This window comes from Chroicocephalus ridibundus, chromosome Z, assembly GCF_963924245.1.
Source record: "Chroicocephalus ridibundus chromosome Z, bChrRid1.1, whole genome shotgun sequence".
NCBI lineage: Eukaryota > Metazoa > Chordata > Aves > Charadriiformes > Laridae > Chroicocephalus > Chroicocephalus ridibundus.
This window is the reverse complement of record NC_086316.1, coordinates 63,313,068-63,328,883: the sequence shown is the minus strand read 5'-3', so window position 1 is coordinate 63,328,883 and position 15,816 is coordinate 63,313,068. Positions and strand designations below refer to the sequence as shown.

The following is a 15,816-nucleotide window of genomic DNA, read 5'->3' as shown; positions in this document are numbered from 1 at the left end:
GCAGTTAGAAGTAGACAGAAAGAAATTAAAACAAAAAATTTAATCAGTTTTGCTGTATTTAAACTCCCATGACAATGAATCATGAAACTAAGAGCAGAGCCCATATGATCTCATGAATTACATAAATGTGGTTTAGAAAATATTACCCAAATACAAGGCAAAAATAGATGTTTCTTGTTAGCTACAGAGGTTGGAACCCTACCTTGAGAACTATATGAAAGCTTGTTGTCACTGTGAAATTCCGATGAAACCATGAGTAGGCTCAAAATCCATGTCCACGTCTTCCAAAAAATTTCCATAATTTAGAAAAACAGAAAGCTCTTTTTTTTGTTGTTTTTTTCCTCCTTGGAGAGCTACCTGTGTGCTATCGAGTTAACTCCACTCCAGAATCGCACCATAACAGGTATATTTATTTTATACTACTTCCAAATTAGCTATTGGATGTTCCACATTTTGACAGGTATTCTTTTCCAACAACCTGTACTTTCTTCTACATCTGCAGTCATTTTCTCAATTCAAAATAAGTATTTGTAAGATTCCTTAAGATATCAGTAAGACGTTAAACTGGATAGCTACTGAACTTGCTCCATTTCTTTTCCTGAAAAACAAAAGAAAATGAGTCAAGGCAAATTCTTTCTACTAAAACAGACCTATACCACAAAACACTAAGCCACCATAGTGAACTACACAATGTAACATTTTGAAATCATATTCAACCATTATTACTTTTATGGTCCAAGATCACAATCTTACAAAAACCATGAATTACCATTAACCCTGAACAGCAGATCCATACAGTTTAAGGCGCGCATATTGACTTTATATTAAATAGGCATAAGGATTCATAAAATCAAGGTTTCTTGTTGCTCAAATACTGCATTCAGTCTTGTTCCAGCTATAATCAATGCTATGCACTCCTTGATTTCAGCAGTGAATAACTAGACCCAATACGCTGGTAGACAAAGGAAGAACCTGGGAAACAATCCAGAGTACAGTTATCTGCAGCATGTATTTTGTTATTACCTGGGCCTGGGTTGTGCTTATGCAGGCAGAATTCTCATTCACTTAGATGGGAATGCTGCACGTTCTAGTACCAAAGAACAAATTTCGGTATCTGAAGCTATTTATCACACATATTCTACTTCTTAAAATATTTGTTAGCAAATATGGGTTTTGTATATATCTTATCTACAATTTGATGTAGTAGTAGAATAGTATTTTTATTTTCATTTTGCGGGTCACGCAATTGAGCAAATAACATGTTACTTGCCTTTTTTTTTTTTTTTGCATTTCAAAGACTATTGTAGTAATACTAAAAAGCAGCTCAAGCTGCAGCCAGGGATTAAATGGAAGATCTATGCAGTCAACTAACAGTCCAGTATCAAGGGACACCAAACCATGTGTTGTATCAGCTGGTACTAATCAGTCCCCTTAAGCACTTGCAGCACACCTGTGCACAGTGCAAACTCTGCTGAGGCAGAGAATGGAGAAACAGATCACCTAAGAAGGGAATATTGTTTAAAAACAGATTTCCAAAGGCATAGAGTCACTTACAGATGCAGCAGATAAATTGGCCTTTCTAAAATTCTGGGAATTATTTACAACTTTCATTACAAAGGGTAATACTCCTGCAGCCAGTGGATTATTTGTAAAGGTTAAAGAGTTGTAGCATACCATCTCAAGAAAAACCAACGTCATGCAAATACTATTTACAAACATCACAGTTAATATTAGGAAACTTCTAGACCAATTTGAAACACATCTAATTATTACCACATAAATGGGGTTAATCTGATCATTCCAATACCTACGTTTTAAATATATTTCAAGACAGCACATTGGATTTAATCAGGTTTGTAGAGGGAATAAAAGACACTTTGCAAGCATAGCTTGGGTTTAGTAGTATTTTTTTCTGGGGACGCATAAGGCTTTAGTGATGCCATTCACATGTGGCAAGGCCTCAAAGCACATTAATAAAATCTCTGGTCTGGCCTTCCACGTGAAACCTTTTATTTCCTAGCTAATATTTAGTTACAGCTTTTAGACTTTTACAAGTTTTGAAGAGACTTAATCAACCCCATACTCGTCAGGTACATTAGTACACTAAACAATGTGCCTTATTTATAATCTGAGAACGTCCCGTTTCACATTTCTGTCACTGAATCTGGCTTTGTCCCTATCTGCTAATGAGTTGCCTTCTTCTCCTTGCATGGATAATTAAAATCTGATACGAGCACCTCTTGACACTTCCTGATAAGCAGCTCGACCTATTTGGTTTACCTCACTCTGTACAATCCAGTTTCCAGATGGCTAAATACTTGTGCAGTTTTTTTTCTGAACCCTTTCCAATTCATCAGCGTCCCATTTCACGCACAGATACCGGAACTGGACACTGTAGTCCAGTAATGGCTCATTACTGCCATATATAGAGGTAACGTTGCCTCACAGCTTTTACTTAGCCAAAAAATCTAACAGGGAGCTCATGTTCAGCCTGTTGAGCTGATAATAAGCTATCCTAACATTAAGATCTCCTGAAACTGTAGTACCTAAGGAGCTGGGTACTTCAGAATACTGGACATAAAATATAGTGTCCGTTATTTAGACGCCAGCGACCCACATGGTGGGTGTTTGCCAACAGTGTCCAACAGCCACCCATGTCTAGTGTCTTTGCAGTGGTCTGTGTGAAGTGGTCTCCCTCGTTCCAAGCTTCAGACAAGAAAAATCTCCTTTCACATTAAGCTTGCTGAAAGTTTCAGCAGAATTTTAAATCTCCTTTCCAGAAGTATTATAGCCAGCTTTACCACTGAGACAGGCAGACCACATGCAGCTATATTACTGGTCCGAATTAAGGAGCAGTAATGGACATGAAGAATAAAGTGCTCAGGTAACTCCAGATACAGGACTTCCCGTGTGAAGTTTGATAGGAACCTCAACTCCACTGCCTGTACCCTTTTTTTCTTTCCATCTTTGTTGGTAGCATACGTTCAGCATTCCACTTTTGGCTGTTGTCAAGATGACACACCTTGGCCAACACTAAGCTTACAATTAGAAGTGTTTCCTCTGTCTCATGGCTGAACTACATGTTCACCCACCGGTAAGGGCAGGTGTGGCTCCATGTCCTGAACCACTACCTAAAACCACAGCTCCTGACCAATTATAAAAGCTCTGTCAACCTGCAAAGAAAAAGAACAAGATGTTTTTCAAAACCTAGGAAGCCCATGCAGGACACTGGCATTTCTGTGGAAGTACTAATGACAAAAGTGGCAGTCCTGTTATGGGTGCCATGAGCTCCCAACGCAGCGAAACTCAACGAAGGGAAAAAGGGCCATGAACACATACTGGAAGACTCCGGAGCAGAAAGTGAATCGCGGGGTGGAAGAGGTGACCAGCCAAACTGCTCCGACCAGTCGCCTTGTGAGCCTCTACCTACGCAAAGGCGCCCTGGGCAGCTAAAGCGTCCCTTTAACTGATGGTCGCTGAAGCTTTAGGAGTGGCAGGCCGCCAGGAGACCGCTATCCCAAGAGCATCACCACACGCACCGCCTCCCCTGGGGACTGCCACGTCCCCCAGCGCGGCCGGGGTCTCCGCACCCGGGGCGCCCACCACAGAACCCGCAGGTCCTCCACCGCCCTCGGGTCGAGGGGAGCGCCCAGCCCGGGCGGGAAACGGCGCCGCCGCCGCCGGTGGGCCATGGGAAGAGGGCAGGGGGGTGTGACCACGACGGCTCGGTCCCCACGCCGCGTCTGGAAGGGGGGGATCACGGGTTCCCCCCGCCGCCTTCCCGCCCTCCCCAGCCCCATCCCGGGCGAGTGAGGCGCGGCCAGGGGCGGCCGCCCGCGCCGGCAGTACGAGTGGTTGCTAAGGAAATGGGGACGGGGCGGGAGCGGGAGGCGGGGGGGGGGGGGGGGGAGGGGGAGGGCATCAATCACACAAATTCAATTACAGGTATCGGGGGGTTGGCCGTGAAAAGCGTCGCAGGGCTTCAAAAGCCGGGGATTAGCCGTGCCCCTCTGTGGGAGCTTCCCCCGGCGAAAGCGGCGACGCGCAGACCGCGCCGGGAAGGGCTCGGTGAAAAGAAACGGGGCCCCGGGGCGGGGAGGGGGGGCGACACGTACAAAAGGAAAGGACGGATCCTTCCTCCCCGGGAATTAACCAGAAAACGAGGCGTGAAGAATGGAATTGCTGCTGTGCGTATCCCGATGTACGGCGGGACCGACCACCACCCGGGGGGACCGGGCTACCGCCGTCTGAACAACCCCCTCCCTTCCCCCCTCCCCCCCCCGGCCCTGCCGAGGGGTCAGCTGTCATTACATTTCGAGGAGGGAATGCAAAGAAAGTAACACACACACACACCAAAAAAGTCAACAGACTAGAAAAATAAATGGCTACACATACAGCCCAACGCGTATACACATTCATCTTATATACACACGCCTGCGGGTCCAAAGAGTTAAAAAAAACCCTAGTGTCGAAGCAAGTTGGAGCTCACCAGACACACATCCCTCAAAGAAAATTCAGAAGGAAAAAGGAGAAAGAAAAAAAAAAAAAAAAAGAGCCCTCCTCCCTAGAGAGGCTGAAAGGAAGAGTCTGGTTGCTGTGGTGGAGTTGATCCTAAAGTTAACTTTCAGCAGCCCATTTCCAGACAGCAGCGCTGAATCTATTTGGATAAAACGCGTGTGACCCAGACACTTGGCGTTTGGCCCAAACGCGTTGCACCGGCAGCCCAAATAAAAACAAGAGTCTGACTCTCCCTCTCTCTCTCTCCCCTCTCTCCTCGCTCTCGTACAACAATGAAAGAAAATAGCGCAGACAAAACCCACACACGCATCGCCAGGCAGCGAGAGCCCACTTGCCTCCTCCCAACCGCACAAAGTCCCTCCGAAGCCCGGGCCGCTCCGCAGACAGACAGACACACACCGATAAACACGGCTCCGCGGGGTTAAGAGTCTGGCAAACCCCAGGCGGCTCGAGGCAAATCAAAACCACACGCTTCCATCTTCCTGATGAGCCCGGCGAGAGCCCGACATCCCCGCCGGCACCGGGCTGCGGCTCGGCGGCCGCCCCGACTTACACACACCCTCCACACCCCCCCCGAGCCCCCGGCACAAAACGTGCACTTGTCTGCCGGCGGCAGCGGGCACCGCCGGGCACGGCGCCGCCAAAACAGGGCTTCCTAAACCCAAAGCAAGCCGGAATAGCTGGGGACTGTCGCCGGGGTTTGGGGGGTTGCTGTGATTTTCAGCTGTTGCTTGAATATTTTTTTTTCCTCCCCTCCCTCTATCAACGGTTTAGTATTAAAAGTATGATAAATCTAAAAAAAAAAAATAAAAATTAAAAATTGTACTACTCGAGACCGTACTTCATAAACCACTACTCTTTTCGGCTGAAAATCCTCGCACCCCCTTCCCCCATCCTCAAAGGTTTCTCTCTGAAATTACTCCAAATCCACCTCGCCTAATGCAATATAAACCTCCCCCCGCTCCCCAAAGCCCTGCACGCACCATTATCCGGGACACAAGAAAAGCAAAAAGTTTCATTGAATAGCGTGAAATCTTCCTTACCGTTTTCATCTTCAATTTCTGATATAAAGTAAGTTTCAAACAATAGAGATTGCACAGGACGATTCCCGTATTCCTCTCTGCTTTTCCCCTCTGTGCAAGCAACCACCAGGGTTATATTCTCCAACAGAATAAAATTCTCTAGCCTTCCTAAAAGGGGTTTTTAGAAAACGGGCTGGCTTGGCAGGAGGAAGGATGCCATCAATTCACCCAACCTATCACCCTGCACATTTTGTCTTTCCAACAAAAAAAGAGGAGGGGAGGGGGGAGAAGGAAGGAAGGAAAAACAGGCTTATATTGGGGTGGGGGTGGGTGCCCTGCTCTTGAGCAGCCTCTGTGCAAAATACCATGTGAATATCATCTGAGTTTGAAAAGGGGGGGGACGGGGGGGGGGGGGGAGAAAGGGGGGGAGCGACAGACAGAGAGGGGAGGGGGAGAGAGCGGGGGGGGGGGGGCGGGGGGGAGGGAGGGAGGGAAGGCAGGCGGAGCGGGAAGGACTCGGGAAAGTTTGGTTGAAGTAGCCCCAGACCTCCTCTGGCTGCCGGCCCCGGCCGAGCCGAGCGCGGCAGCGGGAGCCTTGGCAGCCTCGCCCGGGGGGGGGGAGCGGCGCGGACCACGCTGACGTCAGCCCCCAGATGTGCCCCGCGCCGGCCGCGCGCCCGCGCATGCGCCCCGCGTCACGTGGCGGCGGCGGCGTTGTTTGGGGGGGGGGGGCGCAGGGGTACAGTCGGGGTAACGGGAAACGGCGGCGGGGGCGGGGGGGCCACAGGGAAAATGTACCATCAAGGAGTTTGCGGCGGAGGGGGGGAGGCGGCGGACGGGGGTCGGGGGTGGCGGGGCCGCCCGGAGGCGGTGTCTGCCCCGCCGTCCCGAGGAGGGTGGGCACGGGAGAGGGTGGCTGTGGGTCTGCGGGATCGCCCGGCTGCCGTGAAGCTGGAGGCGGCGGGGGTGGAATGTCAGACTGGCCCTCCTCACCGCCAAGTTGATTTCCGATAGCCAAAAAAAAAGAGGAGGAGAAGAGGAGAAAAAAAAATAATAATCAAAACTCCTTCCTGAATTCCCGAGGTTTGGAGGTTCTGATCACAGCATTTCCCGGGCGGCGCGGGTGCGGGGGCAGTGGGTGTCATCCTCCTGGGGAGCGCACGGCAGCTGGCTGGCCTGCGAGAGGGCTCGCCGGCAGAGGCGGTCCGGGAGCACAGCTGCCCCCGAGGCTGGCAAGAAGAGGTTCATCCCGCAGCAGCCCGCCTGGTCACCCAGGGCTGGCGGCGTGCCCCGCGAGGTGGGGAGCTCGGACCCGGGGCTGGCGTTCACCGACTCAAACGCTGCATGCTTGTCTCTGAATATATGTATATATGTATATCCACACACACACACATATATATGTATATGTGTCTGAACCCTGCTGATGCAGTACCATTTAGGTTCTACATATAAGTGTGAAATTTCTTTTTAACAGTGGCCGTAGCAAAATAAGCACAAACCCCTAAAAAGGTAGTGGCATTTATCATCGTCCACCCCGAAACTTCGCACTAAACACAACGAACGCTTATTTGCGAGATCCTTTTGCAGTCGTTGGGCAAATTCATGTTTTTAATTAATTAGCGGTTCGGGGAGTAGCGGAATATACCGGCGCGTTGGGCACCGGAGCCGTAAAACCAGAGCTCCTCAGGAATACGGCCATTCGGAGGGGGGCATTATTCTGGAAAGAGGTTGTCAACCTGCTGCCCCCGGGTGATTTGCTCGTACCGAGGGCGCCATCCTGCGTCGGCCAGCGGGGAGGGAGAGGGGGGCAGCGAGCTCCTGGGGCGCGCAGGGAGCCAGCTCCTCCCTCCCCCCCGCTTCTTCATCGTATGCCTGCGTGGGTAATTCTGCTTGGGTGGGTATGTCTACTCGATTAAAACAAGTATTTTTACTGTTGAGATGAGCGTTTTCCTTTATTAATATTCCAAAGTTCCCGTTTCTGCAGCAAATTAATAGATAAGATGATTGCTTATAAAGGTTATAAAGGATAAAGCACGGTCACCAAGCAAGCTCTGCGGCAGATGCAGCCAGGTGTACCTTAGCCGCATCGTCTGTCTCCATGGACAAGCATTGTGACAGGTTCTGCTCAACCTTTTCTGCAAACTCGGTGGTATGTACGGAGAACTGGGAGAGTCTATCCGTTTAAAAGGACAGATAGTGAGAGTTTTTTCCCCATTCTGCATCAGAACCAAAAAAAACCTTTTGAACTGACCGGCATGCAGCCAGTTGCCTCATCCTTATGGTATCCTCATGGGATTTGGGAGACCTGCCTTCAAATCAGACCTTGCCGGAATGAGACTCGGGAATGCTCACGTTGCTGTCTGACGGCTGGGCTGGGGACTATTCTGGTGTGGAAGACTGGCCTTTCTGCGGCTGGAGCTGCTCCACTGTGTATAACTGATTGAATACTCATCAAGCTAAAAAGAAAGACAGCTTATCGCCGTCTGGTTAGGGCTCTCACATGGGCTCAACTCCCTGCTCTAAATCAAGCAAAGATATATGGGCTCTGCAAAACCCTGACCTGCTTGCTCAGACCAACAAGTTATTTATTCCCAGTCCCAGACAACTACATTTTCTTGCCTACACCTGCTGCTGGCACAGAGAAAGTGTTTCCAATGGCAATTTTGCCAAACTGGTATATTACAGGAAAAGCTTTGGCTCCAGTTGAAAAATTCCCGACCGTCTGTGATTAGAATTTCTGACAGAATTCCCAATACAGTTTGACTTACCTGTCTTGCTTTATTGCATAAAATCATTTTTCAGAGTGAACCTCATTCAGATTAAAATAGTGAGCTTATTGGACGACTTTTGTTTCATCAACACAAACAATATCTACATACGGTTTTTAAGATCTACAACTTTTTAGGAAAGGAACTTGCATGGCAAGTAGTATGCAGATTCTTAGCATAAACGTTTCTTTGCTGTGAGTAAAAGTCTTTGTAGCAGGGATAGGAATTCTACTGAGAATTCTGATAGTATGTATAAACGATTTGGGCAACTGTGTCTCAGAAGCTCTGGACAGGATTACACATTTATTGAGTACAGAGTACATTACTCCACGTCTTAACCAGTTTGTTAGTCTTTGCTGACCATGGAAGTAGCTAGCTAAAGCACTCTAAACTTCAGGCCTTTGAGTCCTTTAGCATGTCAGTCAGCAACTGATAAGGTTGATAAGCGCACTTTTTGTTTAAATAACAAAATTTAACATTGCTAAATGTATTTGGAGGTGTTTGGGATTGATTCCAGTAGTCTTGCTTTTAACCGAAATAAATATAGAAGAGAAAGCTACAAGTCTTTGGTGAGCAGTGCATTTCTCTAAGATGAAATTCTTGTTACCTGTACATTTAGACGGACATGCTTGAAAGAATGGATTTTTTCCAGTCATTTTTTTTTTTTAAATAATAATTTTTTTCCAGGATATGTTTTTACCTGGATAATAACCTATGAGATTGAGAAATATCCTGTCAGTGTTTGGGGAGAGAATATATATGTAATATATATATTTTATATATATATAAAAAATTTTTTAAAATTAAATATAAAATTATGTTATAAATTACACAAATACACTTGTTAAAATATTTTGGTTCACCATATAGTTGAAAAAAATAATACGTGATAACCTTGCATTTATATGTGCTATAGGTTCTATGCTTTGTGTGTGCTTACAGGGAGAAAAGCTCTTGAGGTCATAAGGGCTTCATTTTTTGTCCCTTGAACTAAAAAATTCTAGAGGTGCTTGAAGGTAATGGTGCTATCGAGATCCAGTATCGTTCACTGACAATTTCCTTGTAAATAGCCTGATTTCAGATTGCTTACAATTCTCATCTCCCCTTGCAGGAAGAGGTCTAAAAACACCTCTAGAAATGACCCTGGGATGTGTGTCCAGCCTAATACCAACCACTTGCCACCTGAAGTAGAAGCTATTGTGCCTGCCACGTTGTATTTCAGGGAGTGAATGCATATCAAAGTGTACCTGCAATCAGAAAATGCACCCATTTTGAGTTGAGTTGTCCTTGATGGCCCTTTAAAACAAAGCTCACAGCAGTGCATTTGTCTTCAAGTGTGGCTTTGAAGCTACTTCTGCCCAGCAACGTGGATATTGCCAAGAATGTCTTTATTTAAATAGGAAGAGCCTTACCGAAGGCCCTATGGTAGATCATCCTTTTCCAGGATGCAGCTGTGTGTGTTATGCTGATGCGGGGCTTATCAGCCTCCTTATCACCCAAGCCTCCTTGTTTCTGCAAGACACTGTGAACTTGGCCAACCCGATTATTTTAATATAAGATTTGGAAGTGAAACTGGAAAACTTCATGTCAGTTTGACATCCTCCAGCATGTCCTGGCCGGTTTCCTCCCTGGTGGAACATGGATGAGGCGGGACAGAGGGAAGATCAGAGAATACGAATGTGGTGAGGGTAATGCTCAGAGCTTGCTAAAAAAGTAGGAGGGATAGACAGTGGGAGGGGTGAAATTAAATATCTCTCCAGCACACCTGAGATGAGGACTCTTAGACTACTCAAGCTAATTAGGGAATCCCTTCGGCAGAATGGATGTTGGCATCAAATTTTGCAAGCAACAAAGGTGGAACTGATCCTGTCCTCGTTAAGATTAAAGGAGAAAGTATAGAAAAAACTAATAAACTTCCACACAAGAACAGGAACAGTAGTAAGCAGAAAAGAAGAAGTAACTCAGATGAGGGAGTTTTTGTTTTATTTCAAAGACAGAGTATTTTTTCCTGCTTTGTCTATTTCCAGCTTTCCAAGTCAAGAGATAGATATCAGAAAAAAGATGTCAGTAGGCATAACAGATTGTTTAAAGGGAGCGTTTTCCAACTATATGCATTACAGTTTTGATGTGTATTCTTCTTTTGTTATTTTCCTATTTCCAGAGAAAGTTGTTCATCAGATCTGAACAATCTGTAAGTCTTAGAGAGAACAAAGCTGAGACAAATTGTACAATATGTGGAAAATGTGTATGGAAAATCTCTATGGAAAAATTTGGCAAACAGTATTCCTCAAAGGTTAGTGTACACAGAAACATATAAAAGCTATGCAGAAAATTATAGCAAATGCAGAAGAATTCAGTTATTTTGATCTCAGAATGAAAAATATGGAATTAACTCACAAGAAGATTTGGCTATTACCATGCAGAGCACTGCAGCGTTTTGCAGTGTGGAACTCAGCTCCAGGAATGACACTCCCAGTGCAGAATTAGGCACCTCGGTCTCAGGTGCCTGAGTGACTTGTTTAGTTTCTGAATTGCTGGAGAATTACGGTAGTGGTACTGATGAACATCACAGACTGCTCATTTAGCATCTGCTGAACTATGTGGTGGGTGATTCCCCTTTTCTTGGTGTGCTTTATATAAAAGCATGAACACATACACTAATGTCAGAGATTGTAAAATTGGATGGTGAAATGAGCACAGATTTATTTTGAATGGAAAGAATTGGACTTTCCTTTCCATATTCCTGGACTGTAGAGCTGGAAAAGATTTATTAAAGACTCTAGAGCATACGGTGCATACTGCTTTGGACACAGATTACAACTTTGTCTAATTTAGATGTTTTTCTGGCATTCTTTCTACCACAGTGTCTTGCAACAGTTTATAAATGGAGCTATCTTTAATAAAAGCTGTTAAGCCAATGGTTTGAAGAAGAATTGGAAAAAAAAATACAATGCTTACCTCCCCCCTTGTAACTTTTGGGTATCCTTCCAAAATGCAAAGACTTACTGTGAATGCAGCAAGGTGTTATGTGAACGTGGTTAGTAAATACATTTCTTTCCCCTTATCTCACAAGTAACTTCATTTTCTTACAGGATTGTCACAGCACTAACAGCTCCTTATTTAGGGAAGACAGTGTTCTGCTTTGAAGGTTTTTATTAAGGCCCCTTTAAAAAGTCCAGCTTTAAAAAGTCCAGTTCCCTTTTCCAACTTATTTAGGATTGGCTGGTTTTGTGTGAAGAAGGTTCTGTAAGGTCTCTGTAAGGGCTCTGACCCTCGTATATGTCCCTAACCTGGCACCAGTTACACATTGGAGACTAGAGAGTAGAAAGGGGAACTGCCAAATATGCTTGCCCTGTTATTTGCCCTGTTAACCCTAGTTATCCCCTTGTAGCCACTCTTGGAGACAAAATCCAGGGCCAGATGAATCTTTTGATATGACCCAGCATCTGTTTTTATTTGTAAGAGCAGTCTTCATCATCTTCAGTACAAATTTTAAGAGGCTGAACTCAAAAGCACTTCCCACTAGTTTGCACTGCAATCCGCTGGCATTCATACGCATCCACGAGACTCCACTGCGCCGTTGGATTTCACCCAGCAGCAGCTGGGGAGCATCCATATATTGCATTTAGCTGCTCTGCTGTGAGTGAGAGCAGTGATCTCCCATGAGAGAACAGGAATAAAAAGAAGTCCCCAAAAAACCCAGTTACTCTTCCCCTGGTAGTGGCCGCAGCTATTTGTCAAGTGAACCTCTCAAAGCTCTCTGCCACTTTTACAAAGCCTGGGAGCAAGAGAAGATACCATGATGGTTGAAATTTATGTAACACTTTCATAGACTTAGTCCTATGAATCTTCTGTTATTCCATAAATATTCTTGAAATACATTCAGTCTTGCGTATATTTTTGTTCATTATTTGTTAAAAGGGTACTGTTAAAGTCTAAAGATAAAACTGAAATAAAGGACTTTCAATAAAAGATCAAAGGTCACAATGTAAGTTTTCCAGCATCAAAAATGTCTTTTTCACATTTTACTGAAAACTCAGCTGTGCATTAAAATCACAAACAACTTTTTGTTTCTAAGGAGTCAAAAGATTACATTTCTTAGTTACAAGCCTCTATTCTGGGCACAATCTGTGAGTTGAAATATGAACTAGGTTTAGCTTACTTCTGTTCCTGCTATAGCCATTAAGTGATCATTTGCATCAATAGGCAAGTTACACTGGAAAAGGGTAAGATTCAATTTTTCTCAAAAACTTTCAGGATAGTTAATATTGTGGTTCAACAGGTTTGCACAGTATATGCTATCACTTTTGCATTCTAACATGAAATAACCATAAAACCATCCAGGCATATAAAGATGATGGTGTGTGGCTGTTCACAGATGTCTGAGGGCAAAGCAGAAGGGAAAAGCAACTTGTTCCTGTGTTTTTACTTACATGATGAGCCAAGATCAAAAGAGGCCTCATCCTCCATGTAGTCATTGCTGGAAACTCTGATAGGGATTCATGCTCATTCTAGCAGCAACCTTCTGAGCTCCTGAAAGACTAACTTCTCCTAACTTCTATTTTTCTTTTGGTTTTGTTTGTTTGTTTTTTAAAAAGAAAAATCCCAACACACCACTCTGTATTCCCACCATGCCTGAAACTCAATTAGTGGTAATAACTTCTATGTATTATTTTTGTAAACTCTGTAATTAATAGTATATCAAGAGATTTGTCAGCCAAAATAAAAGTACTCAAAGCAAATGCAATAACAGCTAAAGAAACCTACAGGCTTGCAAAAAATTCTGGACATTTATTTTTAGCTCTTCGTATCCACAATCGCAGTCATCTATAAACCTACACAATTTCATCTACAGATCAGGTTATCTGGCAATAATTAGGGTAAGCTCCTGTATAAATTATTGCATGAATAGTTTTCTGCATAGGTTTAATTATAAAAAAAGCACAACTCTTCCAGTACTGCCAGTCTGCTTAAAGTTTGCCTGACAGTAAGTACCTACACCTACCTGTGTTTAACAGTGTGTTTACAAGGGCAAACAGGTACACACATAAGGAGTACAAAGACAGAGAAAGATATCCCACCGGCAAGTGTGCATCTATGGTGAATTTTTTCTGCTGTCTTTAAAAGGAGGGCTTAAAGGCTTGCCTAAGGCAGTTAATGCTCATCCTGACTAGTGCAGAAGCCGAAAGTTTAGTTTTGCGTTTTACCAGGTATGGTTGGTTTATACTAAGAGATCAAATGGGACTACAAGGGACCTAGGTGTAATTAAGCATTAATTACTTCATAATTCAAGGATCTGAATAACTCAAATAGTTTAAATTTGTGCAACATCACACCTTCTTTTCAGCTGGTACAAATTTTAAATCGGGCTGAAGTACATTTTGGTAATTATAAAAATGAGGTATTTTACAGCTACTTTCACCACTGCAAGACTGCTTATTCCCCCGGCCCAGGCTCGTTCCTCTTCTAAAGTACTGTGAATTTTATGCATCACCTGTGGGTGTAGCCTGTCGTTTCTATTTAAAGTCTAGACACAGAGCATTTTCATCTCTCGTTTTCGAATAGCTGTCCCTGGGCCATTCTCTTCCTCTCTCTCCAGATACGATGTCTGACTTTCAGAGGTGAGAAGCAGAATTGGGATTCTCTCTGAATAGGCTTGGGGGAGGGTGCGGGGGTAACCTTTGCTCTTGTTCTGACCCAGATTTTCGGCTTTGCACATGAATGGATACTCTTCTATTGCAGTCTTTCTTCTGGGGGATGAAACAAATTAACTGCAAAAGAATACCAGAGAATTCACTTTGTGCACTTTCTCTGCAAAGGTTTTTTTTCTGAGTCTCCACGGAAAAAAGAAATTCAGAAGCTTGAAATGCCTGATGCAAAACTTTAGGAATAGGCAGGGCAGCCCAGCATTCCTCACGCACTGCTCTACAGTAAAACAGAAATCTCTTACCAGCTGCGTGGTTTCTTACCAGAGATGGAGTGTAAAATACATTATTATGATTCTTCTGAAGTCCAACTGTAGTTTTGAAGATAAAAAGTTTTGTGCTTGTTTGTTTAATTGCTGCTCTCTAACTAAGGAGCACAGAGACTAGGTCCTTTTTCATTTACAGTTCAAAAATTTGGGGAATTTAATGAAATATGATATGCAGAAAAGGATTTTTTCATTTTGAGAACAGAACTTTGGGTGACAAAATGACCACACTCCCTATAAAGTATGATTAGCTATTACAACGTTTTCACAAGTACAATGCTTGTGCTATTAAACATGACATATGTCCTTGCAAATATGCCTGCGTAGACACAGTGCTACCAAAGTGTCTTCTGTCCCTTAGGCCTTTAAGCATCTCAGAAGTTCTTCCAATTTTTTCATTACCTATTTCATGTGGAACACAGAAATGAATCTTGTATGATTCAACATGAAAAAGATGTAGAAAAAGATGACCATTGCTACTTTTTGTGTTTTCTCAGTTATGAAGCTCTTAAGTATGTAATATATACTTATTGAATCTTACAATGTTTTCAGGTGAGACAATGGCACTGTGATCAACAATAATGAATGCTGTGCTTTGCCCATTGACAGGAAACTACCATCATCAGTGGGATCAACAATACATCAGGGCTATCCTAATTCTGTCTCCCTCTCTGATCCTCTTCAGGGAGAGAGTGAATTCTTCCCCTGACCTCTGAGATGTGTTAAGAATATTAATGGTCAGTATGTTCAATATTAATAGTAAGCATGTGCAATCCAGTGGTCATTCCTTCAGCTTATTAAACAACTTTTCACAAATGAGAAACAGTTTACTGTATATTAGTTGGCAACATCACACAGGCTTAGTGACTTCCATGTATATTAAAAAATTTAAACTATTTTATTCATCTCTATGTATATAGATTTAAATATAGATTTGTTTCATAAAACAAAATGTATGTATAAATGTATAACGTGCATATGCTGGTATTGGGAGGGTGGGCAGGGCTGCTATTTCAATTAGTTCTTGATAATTTCCATAGAATTGTTCTTTGCTATTAAAAAATACCAAACTGATCTTGTCTTAGAGTACTGTGTTTAAATTCAGAGTCCTAGCCTTTCTCATCTTTGTTTTTGAATAAGCATTTCCTGAAACATTCAGATGGCTTGATAGTAGTGAACTTACAAGCACCATGGATTTACAATTAAGAAGTTCTTATAGCTGAGAATGGGGAAAGGTCTCTCCTGTTGCTGACTATCTGGTTTACATTCAGCTTTTCAGACAGGTGTACAGGCCCTTGCAGAAAGTAGTTCCACATTTGAGGCCGAATAAAAATATTCTAGATTACCCAAATAGCTTTTTTTTTAAAAAAAACACAGTCAGATTTAACTTGGACTAATTAACTGTATAGTTAGAAGGTAATTTGTACTATTAACAAACACTGCTTTTTGCCCTTTGGGAAAAATAAAAGTAATTAAAAGGAATTCCCCTTTTAAAATACAGTTTATTTTGGTTATACTTCTTATCCATCTTTTTTTC

The 15,816-nt window shown here is 43.6% G+C and overlaps 1 protein-coding gene across 1 annotated transcript in view; it reads right to left on the bottom strand.

The window, feature by feature from the left end:
* The window catches only part of ADAMTS6 (ADAM metallopeptidase with thrombospondin type 1 motif 6), a 154,266-nt gene extending 148,447 nt beyond the window's left edge, over window positions 1–5,819 (bottom strand). Inside the window, exons 1-2 of the mRNA XM_063320899.1 lie at window positions 5,562–5,819; window positions 203–598 (exon numbers count right to left, since the gene is read on the bottom strand). Coding sequence (XP_063176969.1) covers window positions 203–299 — 97 coding nt within the window. The 5' untranslated portion in view covers window positions 300–598; window positions 5,562–5,819. The remainder of the gene's footprint in view (window positions 1–202; window positions 599–5,561) is intronic.
* Window positions 5,820–15,816: the final 9,997 nt, after the last annotated feature.